Source organism: Salvelinus alpinus, chromosome 8 (genome assembly GCF_045679555.1).
Source record: "Salvelinus alpinus chromosome 8, SLU_Salpinus.1, whole genome shotgun sequence".
Taxonomy (NCBI): domain Eukaryota; kingdom Metazoa; phylum Chordata; class Actinopteri; order Salmoniformes; family Salmonidae; genus Salvelinus; species Salvelinus alpinus.
The window spans coordinates 76,680,830-76,705,538 of record NC_092093.1 but is presented as its reverse complement, the minus strand read 5'-3'; the positions used below and the strand labels follow the sequence as shown (position 1 = coordinate 76,705,538).

The following is a 24,709-nucleotide window of genomic DNA, read 5'->3' as shown; positions in this document are numbered from 1 at the left end:
GGTCATCTGATGCAGCACTCCATCACTCTCCTTCTTGGTCAAATAGCCCTTACACAGCCAGGAGGTAGGTTGGGTCATTATCCTGTTGAAAAACAAATGATAATCCGACTAAGCACAAACCAGATGGGATGGCGTATCGCTGCAGAATACTGTTGTAGTCATGCTGGTTAAGTGTGCCAAGATTTCTAAATAAATCACAGACAGTGTCGCCACCAAAAATCTCAAATTTGGACTCATCAGACCAAAATACAGATTTCCACTGGTCTAATGTCCATTGCTTGTGTTTCTTCACATTTCTTCAAGTCTCTTCTTCTTATTGGCATCCTTTAGTTGTGGTTTCTTTGCAGCAATTCGACCATGAAGGCCTGATTCACACAATCTCCTCTGAAAAGATGTTGTTGAGATGTGTCTGTTACTTGAACTCTGAAGCATTTATTTGGGCTGCAATTTCTGAGGCTGGTAACTCTAATGAACTTATCCTCTGCAGCAGAGGTAACTCTGGGTCTTCCTTTCCTGTGGTGGTCCTCATGAGAGTCAGTTTCATCATAGCGCTTGATGGTTTTTGCGACTCCACTTGAAGAAACTTTCGAAGTTCTTGAAGTTTTCCGGATTGACTGACCTTCATGTCTTAAAGACATGATGGACTGTTGTTTCTCTTGCTTACTTGAGCTATTCTTGCCATAATATGGACTTGGTCTTTTACCAAATAGGGCTATCTTCTGTATACCACCCCTACCATGTCACAACACAACTGATTGGCTCAAACGCATTCAGAAGGAAAGAAATTCAAAAAATTCACTTTTAACAATGCACACCTGTTGATTGAAATGCATTCCAGGTGACTACCTCATGAAGCTGGTTGAGAGAATAATGTAGTGTGCAAAGCTGTCATCAAGGCAAAGGGTGGCTACTTTGAAGAATCTAAAACAAATACATATATTTTGATTTGTTTAACACTTTTTTGGTTACTACATGATTCCATGTGTGTTATTTCATAGTTATTCTACAATGTAGAAAATAGTACAAATAAAGAAAAACCATGGAATGAGTAGGTGTGTCCAAACTTTTGACTGGTACTGTACTTATCTACCTCTATCCCTCCAGTATCCCTGCACATCGTAAATATGGTACTGGAACTGACTGACCCTTTATATAGTTCTTATTTTTTATGTTTTATTTCTTGTGTGTTTTTGTTCTACCTTGTGTTATGTTTAGTACTACATTGATATTGATTACTGCATTGTTTGGTTTCGATCTTGCAAGAAAGTTATTTCACTGTGCACGTGACATTAAAACTTGAAACTTGACTGATAGGAGCGACCTTGGATCTTGGAGGGCCCAGGAGGGACAAGTGTCCTTGGCCAGGGAAAGTGAGTGGGAGAAGGGTTAGGGGGGGTGTGTGTGTGTGTGTGTGTGTGTGTGTGTGTGTGTGTGTGTGTGTGTGTGTGTGTGTGTGTGTGTGTGTGTGTGTGTGTGTGTGTGTGTGTGTGTGTGTGTGTGTGTGTGTGTGTGTGTGTGTGTGTGTGTGTGTGTGTGTGTGTGTGTGTGTGTGCGTGCGTGCGCGTGTGTGGGGGGGACAGACGAAGGGCAGATGAGGGAAGAGTGTCCCAGCAGGAAGTCTGCTCAAGGACCACAGGACAGAGGCACCAATCATCCTCACACCAACACTAATCAAAGCTGATCTCGAATCAGAGGCTGCAGGGGATTGGAACACACACACACACAAAACAAACACGCACACACACTTCAACGACGAGTACTTCACCACTGAATAAAACCAGCTCATCTCCATAATCAGCCCATTCCCATATCAATTTATCTCCCCATAGATACCAACATAATATATTTGCTTCACCACTTCAAAGCCAATGAAATGTATTCTGAAAGATAAATTCGTTTTTTAAGATGTTATGAGAGCAGCTCGACTGCTGGTTAATAGAGAAACATAAATAGATTCAGGGTTGAGTGATGGGACTTGATCTTTTTTGATATATCCGAAAGCCAGCAGCACCTATCAAAACCATATCTGGGCTAGGACATTCCACGGTCTGAATTACTTTCGATCCTCTCAACTTCTGCTTCAGCCTGATAACAACTCCTCACTTTAATTCACTTTCTTTCTCAAAGTCCAACCTTCCTATCTGCACATTGTGGTGGGCTGTGTCTGCCTCTGTCTGCCAATCATCCACTATTGAAGTGGCTCTCGCCATATCATAGCGCCCCACATTGTCAAGTCAACCATATGCAATGGGTCCAAAAGCAGAGAAGAGTTAGATTATCAAAATAGGATCTTTGCTGTGAAGATTTGCATGGTGGTAGTAGAGCTCCTGCAGGTGTCTCTCTGGCTATCTCAAAGAACCAAACCAAGGAAAGGAGGGCGATAGACATAGATAAGAAAAGGAGGGCGATAGACATAGATAAGAAAAGGAGGGCGATAGACAGAGGTAAGAAAAGGAGGGCGATAGACAGAGATAAGAAAAGGAGGGCGATAGACAGAGGTAAGAAAAGGAGGGCGATAGACAGAGGTAAGAAAAGGAGGGCGATAGACAGAGGTAAGAAAAGGAGGGTGATAGACAGAGGTAAGAAAAGGAGGGCGATAGACAGAGGTAAGAAAAGGAGGGTGATAGACAGAGGTAAGAAAAGGAGGGCGATAGACAGAGATACGAAAAGGAGGGCGATAGACAGAGATAAGAAAAGTAGGGCGATAGACAGAGATAAGAAAAGGAGGGCGATAGTCAGAGATAAAAGGAGGGCGATAGACAGAGATAAGAAAAGGAGAGCGATAGTCAGAGATAAAAGGAGGGCGATAGACAGAGATAAGAAAAGGAGGGCGATAGACAGAGATAGGTGGCAAGGTAAAAGTCAATCATAAAGCCCTTGTTTATCATTCAAAGCAGACAAGTGGTCCATCCATCAATCCCTCTCTCATCCCTCTCTCGTTCTCACCCACTCCACTCGACTGTCTGACAAGTCAAGCAGCACAAGTAGTAAAGGAGCGGGGGAAGAGATCAACTCTTTCATTCCCAATACCACTAATATCAACCTATGAAGCTCAGCTAAGGCCAAACAATTAAAACATCTGCTCTTCATGATAAAGACAATTAGTTCTCTATTTCATTCATACACACATGAGGGTTGAGGTCCATTGAGGGTTGAGGGTTGAGGTCCAACCAAATTCCACAATGAAAAGCTTTGAATTGAATTTGAATTTTTTGTACTTCCTGAATTGCCTGGAATTGAAATGGAATTGAAATGGAATTGACTCCAAGCTTAACACAGACACAGACACACCACACACACACACACACACACACACACACGGAATGACCTTAGAGTCTCACAATGGTGCATTCATTACCTCGTTGCTCTTGGCAACCCTCCTGGCAACGATGAGTTGGATCATCCCTCGTTTGTTGCCCTCCGTCGACATGGACAGGCGAAGCATTTCCATGGCATCCTGGTTGGGCGTCCCTAGCAACGACTCGCCATTGACGGCAATCAGCTGGTCGTTGACTCTCAGTCGGCCATCCTGATCAACCACACAAAAGAGAAGGGTGTGATCTGATCATATATATATATGACCTGTTTTACAACGCATAACGATAAGGACATGTACAATGGGGAGAACAAGTATTTGATACACTGCCGATTTTGCAGGTTTTCCTACTTACAAAGCATGTAGAGGTCTGTAATTTTTATCATAGGTACACTTCAACTGTGAGAGACGGAATCTAAAACAAAAATCCAGAAAATCACATTGTATGATTTTTAAGTATTAATTTGCATTTTATTGCATGACATAAGTATTTGATCACCTACCAACCAGTAAGAATTCCGGCTCTCACAGTTTTTCTTTAAGACGCCCTCCTGTTCTCCACTCATTACCTGTATTAACTGCACCTGTTTGAACTTGTTACCTGTATAAAAGACACCTGTCCACACACTCAATCAAACAGACTCCAACCTCTCCACAATGGCCAAGACCAGAGAGCTGTGTAAGGACATCATGGATAAAATTGTAGACCTGCACAAGGCTGGGATGGGCTACAGGACAATAGGCAAGCAGCTTGGTGAGAAGGCAACAACTGTTGGCGCAATAATTATAAAATGGAAGAAGTTCAAGATGACGGTCAATCACCCTCGATCTGCGGCTCCATGCAAGATCTCACCTCGTGGGGCATCAATGATCATGAGGAAGGTGAGGGATCAGCCCAGAACTACACGGCAGGACCTGGTCAATGACCTGAAGAGAGCTGGGACCACAGTCTCAAAGAAAACCATTAGTAACACACTACGCCGTCATGGATTAAAATTCTGCAGCGCACGCAAGGTCCCCCTGCTCAAGCCAGCGCATGTCCAGGCCCGTCTGAAGTTTGCCAATGACCATCTGGATGATCCAGAGGATGAATGGGAGAAGGTCATGTGGTCTGATAAGAGAAGAATATAGCTTTTTGGGCTAAACTCCACTCGCCGTGTTTGGAGGAAGAAGAAGGATGAGTACAACCCGAAGAATACCATCCCAACCGTGAAGCATGGAGGTGGAAACATCATTCTTTGGGGAGGCTTTTCTGCAAAGGGGACAGGACGACTGCACCGTATTGAGGGGAGGATGGATGGGGCCATGTATCGCGAGATCTTGGCCAACAACCTCCTTCCCTCAGTAACAGCATTGAAGATGGGTCGTGGCTGGGTCTTCCAGCATGACAACGACCCGAAACACACAGCCAGGGCAACTAAGGAGTGGCTCCGTAAGAAGCATCTTAAGGTCCTGGAGTGGCCTAGCCAGTTTCCAGACCTGAACCCAATAGAAAATCTTTGGAGGGAGCTGAAAGTCCGTATTGCCCAGCGACAGTCCCGAAACCTGAAGGATCTGGAGAAGGTCTGTATGGAGGAGTGGGCCAAAATCCCTGCTGCAGTGTGTGCAAACCTGGTCAAGAACTACAGGAAACGTATGATCTCTGTAATTGCAAACAAAGGTTTCTCTACCAAATATTAAGTTCTGCTTTTCTGATGTATCAAATACTTATGTCATGCAATAAAATGCAAATTAATTACTTAAAAATCATACAATGTGATTTTCTGAATTTTTGTTTTAGATTCTCTCTCTCACAGTTGAAGTGTACCTATGATACAAATTACAGACCTCTACATGCTTAGTAAGTAGGAAAACCTGCAAAATCAGCAGTGTATCAAATACTTGTTCTCCCCACTGTAATCTTGACAATTTCTTTAAGTGAATGACCATCAGAGTAATGAACAAACTATAGGAGACTAGATAATACAGGACAATACATAACAGAAGTCGAATACAGTCATTATTCATTCTTACTGCACCTCATGAGTATTTTCTTTGAGGAGTGTAGACATTGGTAGCCTAGTGGTCACTGGTTCGAATCCCAGTGAAACATCTGCTGGTGTGCCCTTGAGCAAGGCACTTAACCCTAATTGCTCATGAAAGTTGCTCTGGATAAGAGCGTCTGCTAAATTACTCAAAGGTAAACATTTGAATTGTCATTTATTAGGGTTTATTTATCATGTATATGTATCAACCATGGAACACAAGGATGTGCGATCCTCACCTTGCAGGCGGCTCCTCCGTTGATGATGGACTTGACAAAGATGCCCAGGTCGGCGTGGTTCTCCTTGGAGCGGTTGCCCTTGACGCTGACACCCAGACCTGCCGACCCCGAGTCACTCAGAGGGATCTCAAAGGTCAGGAACTCCCTGGTACCATCTGGGGTCAACACCAGGTCCTCTTCTTCTGACTTCTATAAGGAGAGGGGGGAGGGAGGTGGATAGGTAGAGAAGAAACAATATAGAGAGAAAGATGAGAAGAAAAAAAGAGGCCGAGATGAGATGAGTGTGTGTCATATCTTATTGTGGCTGTCATTGTCATTTTTCCTTTCTGTCTAGGAGACCGCCGCTAATTCGCTGTCACAGTCATAAGCTCTCTCTGTGTGAGAACCAGGATCAAAGATACTTTGAAAACACCAGGTATCCATTTTATGCTCAAACAACAGCATTTTCCCTTTGACGTCCACACCGTGCATCTTTAGAAGATGATCTCTCGTCAGGCGTTTGAGGTCCAACATATACATTAAGTGATCTGATGTTCTGTGGGATGTTTTGTTAGAGTTCATTTTCAAAGAAAGGAGAGGTTAAAATTTGCATTTAGTCTCAGTGTGTTCACACTGCTTGGGGGTGAAACCTGTTTAAAACCCACTGAGACTGGAAGACGTTCGACCAAAACGGGTGTCAAAACTCAATTTATTCTCCCTTCTCTACGAATGTTTATGGAAAGGGAATTTCAAAAGGAGAGGCGTAAAAATCAAAGGCTTTTGCTAACTAAGGTCATTACAAATTGCAATTTTTTTTCTTCCTTTCTTTCAGACAGATAAGTAAGGGGAACGAGAGGTCGGAGGGAAAACACCTGCGACATCAAAAAAGACAGTAATGATATTTCTCTGTGCATGACAGAATATGGTTCATTGTGACGGACAGGAAGAGAGCTTGTCTTGAATATGAAAACAATTTCACCTAATATCAGGACCGCTCATGCATACTAATCACTAGCGTGTGCAGAGGAATCTGCAGCCACTAGTATTGCTCTGAAGATGAAAAAAGCTTTTAATTTAAAACCAATAAAAGTTTGGCGAATGATAAAACAAAGAGGAATGGAGTACTGCTACGACATTGCTTTGTTCAATACTGTGAATACATTTGAGGGGTGTTATTGAATGAATGATGAAAAGTGTGATCTGTGAGGGATATGAAGCCTTCATCATGTGCTGTCGTGTGTGAGTGTGTGTGTACGCGTGTGTGCCTTGCAGATATAGCCATGGCTGGTCTATTAAGGGAAATAATGCAAACAACAGGAGCAATCAACCCTGGGACCCATGCTCCAAGACCCCTATAACACTACTGATGAAAGTATTGCTCTGCACACACACAAACACACGTACACACACAGAAAAGCCAGGTGTCTGCCCTTCACAGCTGCTGAGTGAGAGCAAAGCAGGTTTTCAGCGGCTGAGTTATTAGGATGCAGTGGTGCATTCAGGTGCATGAAGCTTTTTTCAACACCTAGCGTGGCCTGACACCCTATTCCCGTGTGTGTGTGTGTGTGTGTGTGTGTGTGTGTGTGTGTGTGTGTGTGTGTGTGTGTGTGTGTGTGTGTGTGTGTGTGTGTGTGTGTGTGTGTGTGTGTGTGTGTGTGTGTGTGTGTGTGTGTGTGTGTGTGAGAAAGAGAGCCCCCATTCCCCAGTCATTCCTCAGCTGTGCCCCCCTAACCCCTCTGGACCATGAACTGGATGACTGGACCCTCAGTAAATACAGGCCCCTGAATCCTTCTAATCACAGTGCATTTCAACACACAGCCCTTCCATTACACACCACCACTGGAGGACCATGCCAGGAAATCACTATTCATATCCTACAGCAAGGTGATAGGGAGTGGGCACAGGTCAGGTAGAGAGAGAGAAGTATCCTTCCTCACTACCAGCAGAAAGTAGTTATTTGTCCTCGACTACTTTACTCTACCGCATGTGATAGTATAATTAGGCAATAATGCACGAGGGGGTATATGGCCAATATACGACAGGTAAGGGATGTTCTTATACACAACGCAACACGGAGTGCCTGGATACAGCCCGTAGCCGTGGTATATATATGTTTTATTTTTTTATTTCACCTTTATTTAACCAGGTAGGCCAGTTGAGAACAAGTTCTCATTTACAACAGCGACCTGGCCAAGATAAAGCAAAGCAGTGCGACAAAAAAACAACAACACAGAGTTACACGTGGGATAAACAAAAGTACAGTCAATAACACAATAGAAAAATGTATAAACAGTGTGTGCAAATGTTGTAAGATTAGGGAGATCAGGCAATAAATAGGCCATAGTGGCTAAATAATTCAATTTAGCATTAACACTGGAGTGATAGATGTGCAGATGATGATGTGCAAGTAGAGATACTGGCATGCAAAATAGTTAAAAAAATAACAATATGGGGATGAGGTAGTTGGGTGGGCTATTTACAGATGGGCTGTGTACAGGTGCAGTGATCGGTAAGCTGCTCAGATAGCTGATGCTTATAGTTAGTGAGGGAGATATAGGTCTCCAGCTTCAGTGATTTTTGCAATTCATTCCAGTCATTGGCAGCAGAGAACTGGAAGGAAAGGCGGCCAAAGGAGGTGTTGGCTTTGGGGATGACCAGTGAAATATACCTGCTGCAGCGCGTGCTACGAGTGGGTGTTACTATGGTGACCAGTGAGCTGAGATAAGGCGGGGCTTTACCTAGCAAAGACTTATAGATGACCTGGAGCCAGTGGGTTTTCACGACGGATATGTAGCGGGGGCCAGCCAACGAGAGCATACAGGTTGCAGTGGTGGGTGGTATATGGGGCTTTGGTGACAAAACGGATGGCACTGTGATAGACTACATCCAATTTGCTGAGTAGAGTGCAGGAGGCTATTTTGTAAATGACATCACCAAAGTCAAGTATCGGTAGGATAGTCAGTTTTATGAGGGTATGTTTGGCAGCATGAGTGGAGGCTTTGTTGCGAAATAAGAAGCCGATTCTAGATTACCTTTTGGATTGGAGATGCTTAATGTGAGTCTGGAAGGAGAGTTTACAGTCTAACCAGACACCTAGGTATTTGTAGTTGTCCACATATTCTAAGTCCAAACTGTCCAGAGTAGTGATGCTAGTTGGGCGGCAGGGTGCGGGCAGCGATCGGTTGAAGAGCATGCATTAAGTTTCACTTGCATTTAAGAGCAGTTGGAGGCAACAGAAGGAGTGTTGTGTGGCACTGAAACACGTTTGGAGGTTTGTTAACATAGTGTCCAAAGAAGGGTCAGTTGTATACAGAATGGTGTCGTCTGCGTAGAGGTGGATCAGAGAATCACCAGCAGCAAGAGCGACATCATTGATATATACAGAGAAAAGAGTCGGCCCGAGAATTGAACCCTGTGGCACCCCCATAGAGACTGCCAGAGATCCGGACATATACTGTACCACAAACCCCCGAGGTGCCTTATTGCTATTATAAAATGTATACCAACATAATTAGAGCAGTAAAAATACATGTTTTGTCATACCCGTGGTATACGGTCTGATATACCACGGCTGTCAGCCAATCAGCATTCAGGGCTCAAACCCCCCAGCTAATAATGGTTCAGTATAGCATGACCTCATAGGCCTTATTCAACGTTATACAGAATGCAGCCAAGGCTTTAGTTCGATTCAAACAAACAGTAACCCAGCCATTAACCTTTCGTTTGGAGTTTTATATCATCTGTCATCATGGGGCCAATCTGAATCAGCTGTGCTCTGACAAGCCCCGAGACTTTAACTCAACTCTTTATGCTACGATCGATTATGTGTCCTTGTTGACGTGACCATGGCAACAGTTAAAAAAAAGATATACTATGCTTTCAAAAACACTCAGAACTAGTTGGATAAATTGCCAACATTCGTCAAACCACGTCTTTATTATTAATGAAGAGTTGTTATTAAAAAGATGCTAAATTACTGTTATGTCCCCGGAGAGGCTTTTAGCTCAGCTGTTTAATATATTAGATGCCATAAATTAAATCGGTCATAATTGGCTAGAGGACCACTTTTTGTGTGGTTCTCGGCAAAATGACAATGCAATAATCATCCTCGCTCGCACACAATCTGTATTCCGGGAAGGGAAGGCTGAGTAAGTGAATGAGAGAGAGAAGCATTGTAACATTTACATCAGCTAGGAACAAGCGCTGGCAGACAACCGTGTTTTTCAAGCCAGCTGCCAGCAGCTCCACCCTGATGTGAGTGAAGGGAACACAGCTCAACAGAAAGGGCTCCGATCCATCAAAAGAGATCGCTGGATGTTCCTGAAGAAAACACGGGGCAACTGCACTGGTGTAAGAGCAGGTGAATACGTCAACGTAACGCTTGAATAGGTTCCAAGGTGTCAGGTTAGTTCAAAGCTACGCTGTGAAGTCAATACAGCATCTCTTGTGGCGTAACACTGATTACTGTTGCACCATTAGGTAACACTAACATACAGCTCAGGTATTCTATGTCATATGTATTTCAGTAGAGTCCACTGCTTCTCAGCACTAGTAGTCAAGTAGCTACACTGGGTCCGTGTGCACCAGTCTAGTCCAAGACACAGCCATTCCTTCACACAGGAAGAACAACCTGCCTGGCTGCCATCCATTCCTCTATAAACGATTGACCCAGCCACAGCCCATTATGTGCTGTGGGTCCTTTATTAATAATGAACAGTCAGCATGGGTGGCATGCATTCATTAAGTCCCATTGTCCTAGAGAGGGTAAATGATATTGTCTGAGGAGAGAAAGAGGAGGGAACATAGGAGGGATCAGAGTGGAAACAGAGCAGTCCACCGTACCAGAGCCCCCTGCATACAAAGTGGGGGGGTTTGTCTTTCTTCTACCTTGCTGCTTGTCACTTGCTAACAGGGTGTGTTGTGGAGGTTTTAGTCCCCACAAGGTCAAATGCTATTTCTATGGGGTTTATGGTTAAGGGTAGAATATGTGCTTGTGTGTTTGGTGAGAGAAAGAGTGCAGAAAAGGAGAGATAAATAGAGAACCAAAGAAAGAGAAAAGTGAATGAAGAAACATTATCCTCTCCCCCTTTCACACACCTCAAAGGCTTTTCTGCACATCACCGCTTGAAACAATGAACAGCCCTGGAAACTTTTCTACACACACGACCAAATTTGGTGACATAAAGGTCATTGAAAATGAATTTCAAAGCCTAAAAAGAAATCAGTCAAGGATGTAATTGCAAAGAGGGCCCATGCATGATAAGTAGTATTGTAACACAAATTCCCTTTTGCTCTGTTTCTTTCTCTACCCGACGACAGACTGCTGATAATGGGTGACTATCAAACACCTTTGGCTTAATGCGGATCAGGACTATTCAGGTGCAATAAGACCTAAAACAAACACAGAACTAGAGAACGGCATCCTGTTCCCTCTGGTCAAACATAGAACAGTATGTAGGGAATAGGGTGCTACTTGGAACGCATCCCCAGTGTGCTGGTTGGGGCACACCCCACACGAAGAAGAATGGATTTAGTCACCTAGACTAATGAGGGCATGGGTAGCTTAAGACCCCAGGGGGGGGGGGGTGTGTGTGTGTGTGTGTGTGTGTGTGTGTGTGTGTGTGTGTGTGTGTGTGTGTGTGTGTGTGTGTGTGTGTGTGTGTGTGTGTGTGTGTGTGTGTGTGTGTGTGTGTGTGTGTGTGGGCCAGGTTTAGAGGTAAACATGCTTGACCTATAGGGATATTATTGCACCAGGCTTAATGTATGGACCATATTGGATGAATTAAGCCAGTTTTAATGAAATGGGATCAGGAGGGTAAAGTGGTGGAAGGAAGCTCAATCAACATGTCTGTCTGTATAGTTTTATAACAAATGGCAGGGTGGGACGTGTGTGTGTGTGTGTGTGCGCGCGTATGTCTGCATAGTTTTACAACAAACAGCACAAAGGGTGTAACAGCAGCATAGCTCAATCTGAGCGACAGATATACTGGAGTTTCTGGGTCGTGCTCTAATTCACTCAATGCTGCCCATTATTTCAATGGAGTGGGTTGGATGATGGTATGTTCCCACATAGAATGGGTCTGTGACAAACAATGAAAACATGAGTCTTTCAGTTCCATTCACAGGCTGGAGTACATCTTAATTAAGCCCTACATTAAACATCTGCTGTACAGGCTATGAACACAACTCTACTATACAGCTCTCTCTACCTAATGGTGAGTGAAAAAGCACTCGGTACGTCCGACTTCACACTTCAACCGGCTGGGTGTGTGTTACTGTTCCTTCGGACAGGCTGGGTGGGTACCGGGTTGGACCCTTCCTTCGGGAGGTGGAGTGTGTCCTCGGTCCTCATAGGTTGCCCTAAATGACTTTGTTTATCAGCCAGTTGTACAATACCACCATGCCGCCACGCACCACCACCCCTCCTCTGGCATTATAACGGCAGGCCTAATTATAGGTAACAGCTGTTGAAAAGCTCTAAATGAAAACAGGTGGTGCGCTCCGAAACAGTTTGAAAGTTGTTAACGGAGTGGCATTGTCTTCTGGCACACTTTAGGTTTAAGTGCGTGAGTGTGTGACTCTGAACCCAACTTGGCCCTGTGATTGCAATACAACAACAAAAAACAGTCTAAAAGCCCTAGTAAACAATGAGGCAGAAACTCATCTAGCTGGTGAGAACATTTACGGGGAGAAAATGACATGGGACCATTTTGTACTGCTTCAAACACACAATATCAGTTAAATCTCCTGGCCCATTAAAGGAGAATGGCCATGTTTTTTCCCAGCAGGAGAGGAAGGCTTAGTGCTATAGTGAAACACTGGAGTGAATCCACGGAGCTCACACTGATCGATGGTACAGGTTTTTCTTCAGAGTTGGGGGGAAATGCAGGAGTGAGAGATTTCTAGAGAGAGGGAGAGAGGGCGGGAGAGAGAGAGAGAGAGGGTTAAGGAGAGGGGGAGAGAGAGAGTTGAAGAGAGTGGGATAGAGACAGAGTTTTAGAGAGAGGGAGAGAGAGTTAAGGAGAGGGGGAGAGAGATAGTTGAGGAGGGGGGGATAGTTGAGGAGAGGGGGAGAGAGAGAGTTGAGGATATGGGGAGAGAGAGTTAAAGAGAGCGGGGGAGAGAGAGTTAAAGAGAGCGGAAGAGAGACTTTAAAAAAGGGGAGAGAGAGAGTTAAAGAGAGCGGAAGAGAGACTTATAAAAAGGGGGAGATACACTTAAAGAGAGGGGGAGAGAGACTTAAAGAGAGGGGGAGAGAGACTTAACAAGAGGGGGAGACAGAGTTAAATAGAGGGGGAGAGAGAAGGGAAGAGAGACTAAAAGAGAGGGGGAGACTTAAAGAGAGGGGGATAGGGAGGAGAGCTACTTAAAGAGAAGGGCAGAGAGATACTTAAAGAGAGGGGGAGATAGATAAAGATAGGGGGAGAGAGAGAGTTAAAGAGAGAGAGAGTTAAAGAGAGGAGGAGAGAGACAAAGAGAGGGGGAGAGAGAGAGTTAAAGAGAGGGGGAGAGAGAGAGTTAAAGAGAGGGGTAGAGAGAGAGTTAAAGAGAGGAGGAAAGAGACTTAAAGAGAGGGGGAGAGAGACTTAAAGAGAGGGGGGAGACTTAAAGAGAGAGGGAGAGACTTAACGAGAGGGGGAGAGAGACTTAAAGAGAGATGGAGAGAGATTTAACGAGAGGGGGAGAGAGACCTAGAGAGGGAGAGAGACTTAAAGAGAGAGGGAGAGAGTTAAGGAGAGGGGAGAGAGACTTAAAGAGGGGGAGAGGGAGAGGTACTTAAAGAGAGGGGGAGAGAGTTAAGGAGAGGGGAGAATGACAAAGAGAGGGGGAGAGAGAGAGTTAAAGAGAGGGGGAGAGAGAGAGTTAAAGAGAGGGGGAGAGAGACTTAAAGAGAGGGGGAGAGACTTAAAGGGAGGGGAGAGACTCTTAAAGAGAGGGGAGAGAGCCTTAAAGAGAGGGGGAAAGAGTTAAGGAGAGGGGAGATAGACTAAAGAGGCGGAGAGAGACTTAAAGAGGGTGGGAGAGAGACAAAGAGAGAGAGAGTTAAAGAGAGGGGTAGAGAGAGAGTTAAAGAGAGAGGAGAAAGACTTAAAGAGAGGGGGGAGAGACTTAACGAGAGAGGGAGAGACTTAACGAGAGGGGGAGAGAGACTTAAAGAGAGAGGGAGAGAGACTTAACGAGAGGGGGAGAGAGACCTAGAGAGGGAGAGAGACTTAAAGAGAGAGGGAGAGAGTTAAGGAGAGGGGAGAGAGACTTAAAGAGTGGGAGAGGGAGAGGTACTTAAAGAGAGGGGGGGGGGGTTAAGGAGAGGGGAGAAAGACAAAGAGAGGGGGAGAGAGACTTAAAGAGAGGTGAAGAGGGACTTAAAGAGAGGGGGAAAGAGTTAAGGAGAGGGGAGATAGACTAAAGAGGGGGAGAGACTAAAATAGAGAGGGAGAGACTTGAAGAGAGGGGGGAGAGACTAAAATAGAGAGGGAGAGACTTAAAGAGAGGGGGGAGATTCAAAGCCAAGGGGATAGACACTTAAAGAAAGGGGGAGAGAGACTTAAAGAGAGAGGGAGAGAGACTTAAAGAGAGGGGGAGAGAGACTTAAAGAGAGTGGGAGAGAGACAAAGAGAGAGGGAGAGAGACTTAAAGAGAGGGGAGAGGAGATAGAATTAGAGTTGGATAAATTTAGATAAACTTCATTTTTTTCGCAAGGACTTATACAGGATAATAACCTCAACATTAAAACTTTCAATCCAAATCCAAATTCCAGACCTAAAACCTTGATTTTGGACAAAATTAACTGAATGGACTATTACTACCAAGGACTTTCAAGAAAAAACTTCTAAAAACCAAAACCTGCAGAAGAAACACAGCAGAACCTGGAAATATCATCCAACACAAAACTGAGTGAGTAATATTCAGTCTGAAGCTACTTCTGAAGCCAAAAAGTAAAAAACTACAATCTCTAGGTGATTGTGTTATATAAAGCTAAGTAAATAAGTATACTAAGCTACCAAGCTGCTAGGACAGAACAGATCTGGCGGTGTGAAGTGTGAAGTCAGATGTGAGCCCAACAATAGCAGGAGAGCCCAGGGTGAAAACTAGAATACTAGACATTGAGGAAATTGAAACAACCTCTGCCAACGTGTACAAGTCTGGGACAGTCATGGTACAGGGCATCCTCATGCAGTTCCAGCAGGACTTTTAAGGGATCAAAGAGAGTGCAGAGCAGGAAAATATGTGACAACTCCCCCATCCTGAGTGAGTCTGATCACACCTGTTCAAACGGTCCTGCAGACGAGGATAGTCACCCCACCAGCATTGAACACACCCAGGTCCCACAACTACAATGCTCCTCCATCATTGAGATGGATAAATTCACAGAGCTGGAGAGAGACATGGTGGAGTTCAAAGAGCCCACCCAATCTAGACAGAACAAACCCACAAAACAGACCAGCACAAAAACAAAAAAAACAAGACCCAGAGGGCAGAAGGTGGAGATGTACGGCTGTCTGAGAGAGCTGGCTGCTCTACGGACTGAGGGGAGAGAACTTAAAGAGACACACATGACACTGAAAGACGAGGATAAGAAAACGTGTGACAGAGAGCAGGACACTCTCCCAGACAAGCCAGCAGAACAGCCCACCTCAGACTCGGACCACAACCTCAACACCACAATGGGACAGACAACACAGGACCCACCAACCCAACAGACCCCACCCCCTCCTAACAGCCCTCCCCCGATAGCCCTGCTGACACCCCCCCCCCCCCACATCCACTGGGGACACACAAAATCCAGAGATTGTGTTCCTCATTGAATCAATAGGCAATTACATTAAAGAGGATCAACTTTTTCCCAAACACAAAGTGGCTAAACTCTGGTGCCCTGGAGCTGTTGTCAGAGGACAGACTAGGGTCCCCAGCCACATCATAATTCACATGGGCACAAACAACCAGAGGGCCCAGCAGGAAAGGGTGACCACAGCACTCAAGGGAGTAGTTGAACAAGCTTCTTCCACTTTCCCCAAAACGCACAAGTGGTTATCTCCACTCTGCTACCACAAAAATACTTCACCCTGCCACCATACAGCGGGTGAATGAAGCATTTCGTGAGACTGTGCCTGAAAACCTAAATGTATACCTGGCCCACCACTCCACCCTGGACTTGAACAGCCTTTACGACAAGAAAGCAATCCCGATTTCTGCCAGGACCCTGAAGGAAATCACCCTCAACTGTAGCCCCAGCACCTCACACAGGAGCAACAGAGCAACGGATCCCCGCAAAGTCTTCTCGTGCTTTGTTGATTTCAAAAAAGGTTTAGACTCAATTTGGCATGAGGGTCTGCTATACAAATTGATGGAAAGTAGTGTTGCGGAAAAACATACTACATTATAAAATCCTTGTACACAAACAACAAGTGTGCGGGTAAATTTGGCAAAAAACACACACATTTCTTTCTTTCCACAGGACCGGGGGATGAGACAGGGATGCAGCTTAAGCCCCACCCTCTTCAACATATATATCAGCGAATTGGCCACGGCACTAGAACAGTCTGCAGCACCCGGCCTCACCCTTCTAGAATCTGAAGTCAAATGTCTACAGTTTGCTGATGATCTGGTGCTTCTGTCCACAACCAAGGAGGGCCTACAGCAGCAGCTAGATCTTCTGCACAGATTGTCAGACCTGGGCCCTGACAGTAAATCTCAGTAAGACAAAATATTGGTGTTCCAAAAAAGGTCCAGTTGCCAGGACCATAAATACAAATTCCATCTAGACAGCGTTGCCCTAGAGCCCACAAAAAACTATACATACCTCGGCCTAAACATCAGCACCACAGGCAACTTCCACGAAGCTGTGAACGATCTGAGAGACAAGGCAAGAAGGGCCTGCTATGCCATCAAAAAGAACATAAAATATTTGAATCAGTTATAGAACCCATTGACCTTTACGGTTGTGAGGTCTGGTATCCACTCGCCAACCAAGAAATCACAAAATGGGACAAACCCATATCCTCTGTGTACAACGTAAAACACCAAATAATGCATGCAAAGCAGAATTAGGCCGATACCCGCTAATAATAAAACAAATCAGAAAAGAGACGTTAAATTCTACAACCACCTGAAAGGAAGCGATTCCCTAACCTTCTTTAACTAAGCCATCACCTACAGAGAAATTAACCTGGAGAAGAGCCCCCTAAGCAAGCTGGTCCTGGGGCTCTGTTCACAAACACAAACAGACCCCACAGAGCCCTAGGACAGCAACACCATTAGACCCAACCAAATCATGAGAAACAACACATTGACACATTGGAAAGAATTTACAAACTAGAATGCTATTTGGCCCTAAACAGAGAGTACACAGTGGCAGAATAACCGACCACTGTGACTGACCCAAAATGAAGGAAATCTTTGACTATGTACAGACTCAGTGAGCATAGCCTTGCTATTGAGAAAGACCGCCGAAGGCAGACCTGGTTCTCAAGAGAAGACTATGTGCACACTGCCCACACAATTAGGTGGAAATTGAGCTGCACTTCCTAACCTCCTGCCAAATGTATGACCATATTAGAGACACATATTTCCCTCAGATTACACAGACCCACAAAGAATTCGAAAACAAATCCAATTTTGATAATCTTCCAAATCTGTTGTGTGAAATACCAGAGTGCCATCACAGCAGCAAGATGTGTGACCTGTTGCTACAAGAGAAGCCCAACCAGTGAAGAACAAACACCATCGTAAATACAACCTATATTTATGTTTATTTATTTTCCCTTTTGTACTTGAACTATTTGCACATCATTACAACACTGTATATAGACATAATCTGACATTTGAAATTTATTTATTCTTTTGGAACTTTTGTGACTAATGTTTACTGCAAATGTTGTATTGTTTATTTACCTTTTGTTTATTATGCCAATAAAGTCCTTAAAATGAAATGAAATTGAAGTGAGTAAAGGAGAGGTGGAGAGATAGTTAAAGAGATGGGGAGAGATAGTTAAAGAGAGGGGGATAGATAGTTAAAGAGAGGGGAGAGATAGTTAAAGAGAGGGGAGAGATAGTTAAAGTGAGGGGGAGAGATAGTTAAAGAGATGGGGAGAGATAGTTAAAGAGAGGGGGAGAGATAGTTAAAGAGAGGGGGGAGAAACAGAGAGAGAACCCCAAATGACCCAAATCCTTTCTGTGTTCCTCTGATTCTTAAATGATAGCACTGAAATAGTGGAAATGGAATTGCTACCATTAGCCCCCTCCGACTACTGTACAAGTCATCGAGAGAGAGAGAGAGAGAGAGAGAGAGAGAGAGAGAGAGAGAGAGAGAGAGAGAGAGAGAGAGAGAGAGAGAGAGAGAGAGAGAGAGAGAGAGAGAGAGAGAGCTCTATACTTTGAGAAGGTCAACACAACTTACAATAGAGAGTAATGGCTGCACTTATGATCAAATTGAGGGTTGTCAGTTCCTATGTCGTTCTGCACCACTTCCTTCAAATGCTTTTCTTTTTTCTGTGTTTGTGACTAATCTTTTCACTTGTACTGGAAATAAGAAAAAGTTGTCAGAAGTTAAGCCAGGGGTTGATGACTTCCAGGATATATGTAACATTACTCTCATTACTGCATGATGATGAGAAATGATACCTGTACAGCTGCTCTTTTTTAAGGTTAGATCACCCCAGGAACTCTGTGAATGTGTTAGTTTATTCCCTGTTAGAAAAAGGGAAGGAGCCCAGACCACAGAGTCAACACCTTAAGTGTCTCATCTCTCATCCGGAGAGAAATTAAAACACTCATTATTTAGCAACACGGTTGGAAGGCTGACTTGGTTTGAGTATGTATAGGAGCCCATTCACAACAACACTGTACCACACAGACACTTTCAACATATCTCGTTTTGTTTTATCAATTGTGTTGTCTAGATTGTGGGGTGATTGGCAAAAACCAAGAGATATCATCTGCGGAGGATAATTGGACCCATTGGAAACTGTTCAATAAAAGTTCATTGGCGTGGTTTGGGAAAGAAAAACAATGTCATGCTTGTTTGGTTACAGAGACATATCAGGGAACCAACCCAGCAGCCTTTCATTTCAATACGTATTTAAAGGGTTAGGGTTATGGGGGGACTGTGATTGCAGCCATTACAGTTTGTATTTGAGTTGAGTGGTAGAAAACATTGTGGGGATCCCTTTGATAGGGACCAGCAGAAGAAAAACTCTCTCTCTCTCTGGGAACAAACCATCAATCCCACTGTCACATCATTCAGAAAGGACTGTAATTAACTGCACAATTAAGATTCTCATTGCTTGGCAGACATGGCTCCTAATGGATCAGTGACAACTGTGATATGATCATAAGATGGGTTTTAATGTACTGCTTAATTACACTGGTGTGATCCAGAACTACAGAACATAACAGTCACCATGGAGAATCATCGAATCATTATGTTCCTTTAACGCCCATTTGTTCTTCATGTGAAAATGCAGAGCGTCCCAAATGACACCCTATTCCCTATTTAGTTCCCTTCTTATGATGGGCTCTGGTCAAAAGTAGAGTATGATAAAGGGAATAGGGTGCCATTTGGGATGCACGATCTATAGTTCTATAGGGACTGACGGTATAAGCATGCACTTAGGGTTAATTGGCTGTGTGTTATGTTCATGATATAAATATGAAGCATGGTTTATGATGCGGCTGTTAGAGAATATGGCTGTAATCGAGCCTATCAAAGCCTATTTAGATGAGGGCTAGGGTTAAATGTCTGTTCTTGCATACTACTTAGAATGCATGACCAACACATTGCATTGCTTCATGCTAAGTAAGCTAGTATAGATATTGGAAGAGAGTCAGAGTGTCCAGGCCTGATTCTAGTAGTAGGGGGATATTGGGGTCCTATAAATAGAATAATATATTCTATTTCTAGGCAAGGGGCTCTCTTACCAAATCTCTGGAGTCTGTGTTCTAGAGAGAATGGAAATAACGCTGACCAGAATAGTAGAGCTAACATACAGTATGGGGGGGTTGGACGGAGCTATTAGTGAGGGGGGCGAGGGTTGAAATGAATGAACGTGACGTGGGAACACAAATGGAAATAACCCACGCATTCACACGCAAACACACACACAGTTTTACTCAGGACAACAAAGTGTGCAAACACACACACAGTTTTACTCAGGACAACAAAGTGTGCAAACACACACACAGTTTTACTCAGGACAACAAAGTGGGCAAACACACACACAGTTTTACTCAGGACAACAAAGTGTGCAAACACACACACAGTTTTACTCAGGACAACAAAGTGTGCAAACACACACACACAGTTTTACTCAGGACAACAAAGTGTGCAAACACACACACAGTTTTACTCGGGACAACAAAGTGTGCAAACACACACACAGTTTTACTCGGGACAACAAAGTGTGCACACACACACACACACAGTTTTACTCAGGACAACAAAGTGTGCACACACACACACACAGTTTTACTCAGGACAACAAAGTGTGCAAACACACACACCGTTTTACTCAGGACAACAAAGTGTGCAAACACACACACAGTTTTACTCAGGACAACAAAGTGGGCACACACACACACAGTTTTACTCAGGACAACAAAGTGGGCACACACACACACAGTTTTACTCAGGACAACAAAGTGTGCAAACACACACACAGTTTTACTCAGGTCAAAAAAGTGTGCACACACACACACACACACAGCTTTACTCAGGACAACAAAGTGGGCAACCACTTTAAAGCAATAGCAAGAAGCACAGCAGACTGCAGCTTAAAACCTAAACCAACTCAACAGGTGAATACATTTCTTCTCGTGACATCATCAGGGCTGCCTCTGTGTTTAAGGCCTGGTATGCACAGCAGTAGCCTGCCGGCGTAGCTACTGAGGCGTGACATTTACTTATTCATCACAGGACTGGAAGGTGAAATGCAATCTTGGCCTGCGGCGTCCGGGTGCCGACATGTCGCTCTCGGCTGTAAGCACACACAGCCACGGTGCACGGTGGGTAGATAAATGTGACGATAAATAAACCAGACAACGGCGTGTTGGTGCTGTGGCGGGGGGGAGGGACGGGGTCCTGTGGTTGGCCTCTGTGTTTGCATGTCGGAATTGCGTGTGAGTGCTGTGCTGTTTTAATGTTCTCACACCGCCGTACGCAGCCGCTCCTATCGTTCCTGGTATTAGTGTAGCGAGTAATTGCGTCTGCAGAAATGAATTATTCAGAGAGGTAGAAGGGAGGACTGGGGACTAGATGTGTGTGTGTGTCTGTGTTGACTGGGGACTATGCCCTGAGTAGCTTCTTAGCACTGTGAAGTGCAGAGGTAAGGTTTCATCAAGTACAGGTTGGGTCTCCTAGGATTCTCTTGTGTTCTTTTGTTATTTCCATGGCGATTGCTTTTCAATGCCTGCCTGCCTGCCTCTCTCTCTCTCTCACCAAGTTCCTAACCTCCATGTCTCACTCACTGTCAGTCAATAGGACTCCCTACACTAGTTTATTTAGCAGACAAGATTTGCTTAAAATTCTGTGGCATTATGTTATAGTATGAAGAATACAATTGAACAAAGGTGAATAAAATAGCATCTCTCACTCAGTACAGCAGCTCAATTCTTATTAGCCAATGCCCGTCACGTGATTGGGTCTTTCTCACAGGCTACAAGTGAAGACAGACACATGGGGGATGGAACAATACGTGTCTTATCTAATTCCAAGGCACATACTGAAGATATTGGAAGAACTGTCCACATTTACTTTGTCAGCAAACAGGATGAGTAGGCCTAACTAACAGCAAAAGCATTAGCCTGTGTCAGTCTACTATCCCCCATAGTAAAAAAATTGACCTACTCTATTCTGACCGAGAAATAAATATTCCAAACATAATCTGGGGCAGTTGTGGGATGTGATAGATCCCAAATGAATACAACCACGCAACAGATCAGAACGTTTAGCTTAAAATGTTGATAAACTGTTAGGCTATTTCTTCACATTATCCCGGCAGTAGGCTAGAAGCACAAATGCCCCAAGATGCAATCAATTAATAATGGCGCCGGAGGGGATGACTGCCGTTTTACGGGATACTAACCAACTGTACTATTTTCTGTGTATTTTTGCATTGTTTGTAACTTCTTTGTACATCATTTTGCTGCTACAGTCTCGTATGACCAAAAAGAGCTTCTAGATATCAGAACAGCAATAACTCACATCGAACTGGACAAAGGTTTTGTCTTTAATGTGTCGGACACAAAATATATGCTGCTTCTCCTAGACCAGGCCCAAATCCCCGTCATTCGCGTGGAGACGCAAATACAGGGGGCGGAGATCGTGGGGCCTTGTGGGAATTCGTTGGCGAGTGGGTAACCCGACTCGACTATCCGTTCTATTGGCCAACATGCAATCATTGGAAAATAAACTGGATAATCTCCGCTTGAGACTATCCTATTGACGGGACATTAAAAACTATAATATCTTGTGTTTCACTGAGTTGTGGCTGAACGACGACACGGATAATATTCAGTTGGCTGGGTATTCCATGCATCAGCAGGACAGAACAGCTATGTCTAGTAAGACGAGGGGTGGGGGTGTGTGTTTATTTGTCAATAACAGCTGGTGCGCAATGTCTAATATTAAGGTTGTCGAGGTATTGCTCGCCTGAGATAGAGTACCACATGATAAGCTGTAGACCACACTATCTACCAAGAGAATTTTCATCTATATTTTTCGTAGCCGTCTATTTACCACCACAAACCGAAGCTGGCACTAAGACAACACTCATCGAGCTATATAAGACCATAAACAAACAAGAAAATGCTCATCCAGAAGTGGCGCTCCTAGTGGCCGGGGAGATGCAAGTAAACTTAAATCCGTTTTACCTCATTTTTATCAGCACGTCACATGTGCAAGCAGAGAAAGGAAAAAAACTACTTTTACTCCACACACAGAGACGCATACAAAGCTCTCCCTCGCCCCCAGCATTTGGCAAATCTGACCATAATTATAACCTCCTGATTCCTGCTTACAAGCAAAAACTAAAGCAGGAAATACCAGTGACTCGCTCAATACAGAAGTGAGAAACAAGATTCTCTGGTCTGGTAAAACCAAGGTTTGAACTCTTTGGCCTGAATGCCAAGCGTCACGTTTGGAGGATACCTGGCACCATACCTACGGTGAAGCATGATGGTGGCAACATCATGCTGTGGGGATGTTTTTCAGTGGCAGGGACTGGGAGACTAGTCAGGATAGAGGGAAAGATGAACAGAGCAAAGTACGGAGAGATCCTTGATGAAAACCTGCTCCAGAGCGCTCAGGATCTCTGGGGCAAAGGTTCACCTTCCAACAAGATAATGACCCAAAGCACACAGCCAAGACAATGCAGGAGTGGCTTCGGGACAAGTCTCTGAATGTCCTTGTGTGGCCCAGCCAGAGCCCGGACTTGAACCCGATTGAACATCTCTGGAGAGACCTGAATATAGCTGTGCCGGGACGCTCCCCATCCAACCTGACAGAGCTTGAGAGGATCTGGAGAGAAGAATGGGAGAAACTCCCCAAATAAGGTGTACCAAGTTTGTAGCGTCATATCCAAGAAAACTCAAGGCTGTTATCACTACCAAAGGCGCTTCAACAAAGTATTGAGTCAAGGGTCTGAGAATGCTTATGTAAATGTAATATTTCAGTTAAAAAAAATATATACATTTGTAAATTTAAAAAATAATCTGTTTTTGCTTTGTCATTACGGGGTATTGTGTGTAGATTGATGAAGGAAAAAATAATTTTATCAATTTCAGAATAAGCCTAACATAACAAAATGTGGAAAAAGTAAAGGGGTCTGAATACTTTCCGAATTTACTGTATATTGCGAATGGAGGACGTTTTTCCTGTGGTTCATTTTCATGCCAATCAGGTAGACTATACTCCTGTTGTAAAGAGAAGCAATGTGCTTAAAACTAGGAAAGTTGAGAAATAAATATAGTAGGCCTAGCCTATAGAAAGCTGATGAGATCCTCCTCTTTTTAATATAGGAAATCACTCTGTTTTCTCATGCAATTGCATATCCTATAGAAATGTTGCGCAACATGAGCTCATAGTCTCTCATGAAGTGTTTGATTCGATTTTTCGATTACATTTATGTCAGAGAGATTAGAGGGACAATAGAGTGCTGAGTACCAGGCAGTTAGCAAGTTTGGTAGGCTACTAATGACCATCAGCAGCTTGGAGAAGCCTGATTACTGTGACTAAACGGTCACGTGGAATTTGACTGCCGTCACTCCTCACATCCTCCCCTGCCAGGCCACTGATGAGGCCGTCTGGGGCCAGGAAGGGCCTTCGTGTTAACCTCCCCCCACCAGGGGCAATCCCTCTGGAGCTCACATCATCTGTTATTATCCTCCTCACCCTGCCTCACACCCCCGAGCTCTAATTCTTCGGTAGTGGGTATAGCAGCCATTGATCTAAAGCCCTTATTTCCTCAACATCTTTCCAGTCAAGCCTCAGTTCATAGACATCTATTCTTCTTCTTATTTTCTGTTCTGTGAAGGGCGAGGGGTTGGGCAAGGATGGGCTGAGGTGTCAGAGCTCATTTTCCTCTGCTCCCGTCGGGTTTGGACAGCGATGGGTAAAGGCTAGCGATGACGGACCTATCAATAAGTCAGTCCATCTGCTCTACCGCATCCGCTCGCTGCTCTTTGAAAATGTCTGTCGCTGCCCCCAAGTCATGGATAGAGAGCAAGAGTGAGAAAGAGCGAGACAGAGAGAGAGAGAGGGAGGGAGAGAGCACGACAGCAAAGGCAAACGTAATGAAATTGTATTTGATTTATTTTACCTTTATTTAACTAGACAAGTCAGTTAAGAACAAATTCTTATTTTCAATGACGGCCTATGAACAGTGGGTTAACTGCCTTGTTCAGAGGCAGAACGACAGATATTACCTTGTCAGCACGGGGATTCGATCTTGCAACCTTTCTGTTACTAGTCCAACGCTCTAACCACTAGGCCGCCTGCCGAATAAAGGGAATACTCGACCCTATTCAACTACTCAACAATCGCCATTTATCTTTTCTGATCTGTTGTGAGGACACATAGTTTTGATGGAAGTATCATTAAACCTTACATTCTGTAATTAAAATTGCTTTTAAGCAAACATAAGGCACGGTCAATTAAT

General features: G+C 44.2%; 1 protein-coding gene across 4 annotated transcripts in view; it reads right to left on the bottom strand.

Annotated features, from left to right (window-relative positions):
- The window catches only part of LOC139583730 (partitioning defective 3 homolog), a 599,078-nt gene that overhangs the window by 251,149 nt on the left and 323,220 nt on the right, over positions 1-24,709 (bottom strand). For all 4 annotated transcript variants that reach the window (XM_071415128.1, XM_071415130.1, XM_071415129.1 and 1 more), the window contains 2 exons: positions 5,580-5,768; positions 3,359-3,529 (listed from right to left, as the gene is read on the bottom strand). In XM_071415128.1, the coding sequence (XP_071271229.1) occupies positions 3,359-3,529; positions 5,580-5,768 (360 nt within the window). The remainder of the gene's footprint in view (positions 1-3,358; positions 3,530-5,579; positions 5,769-24,709) is intronic.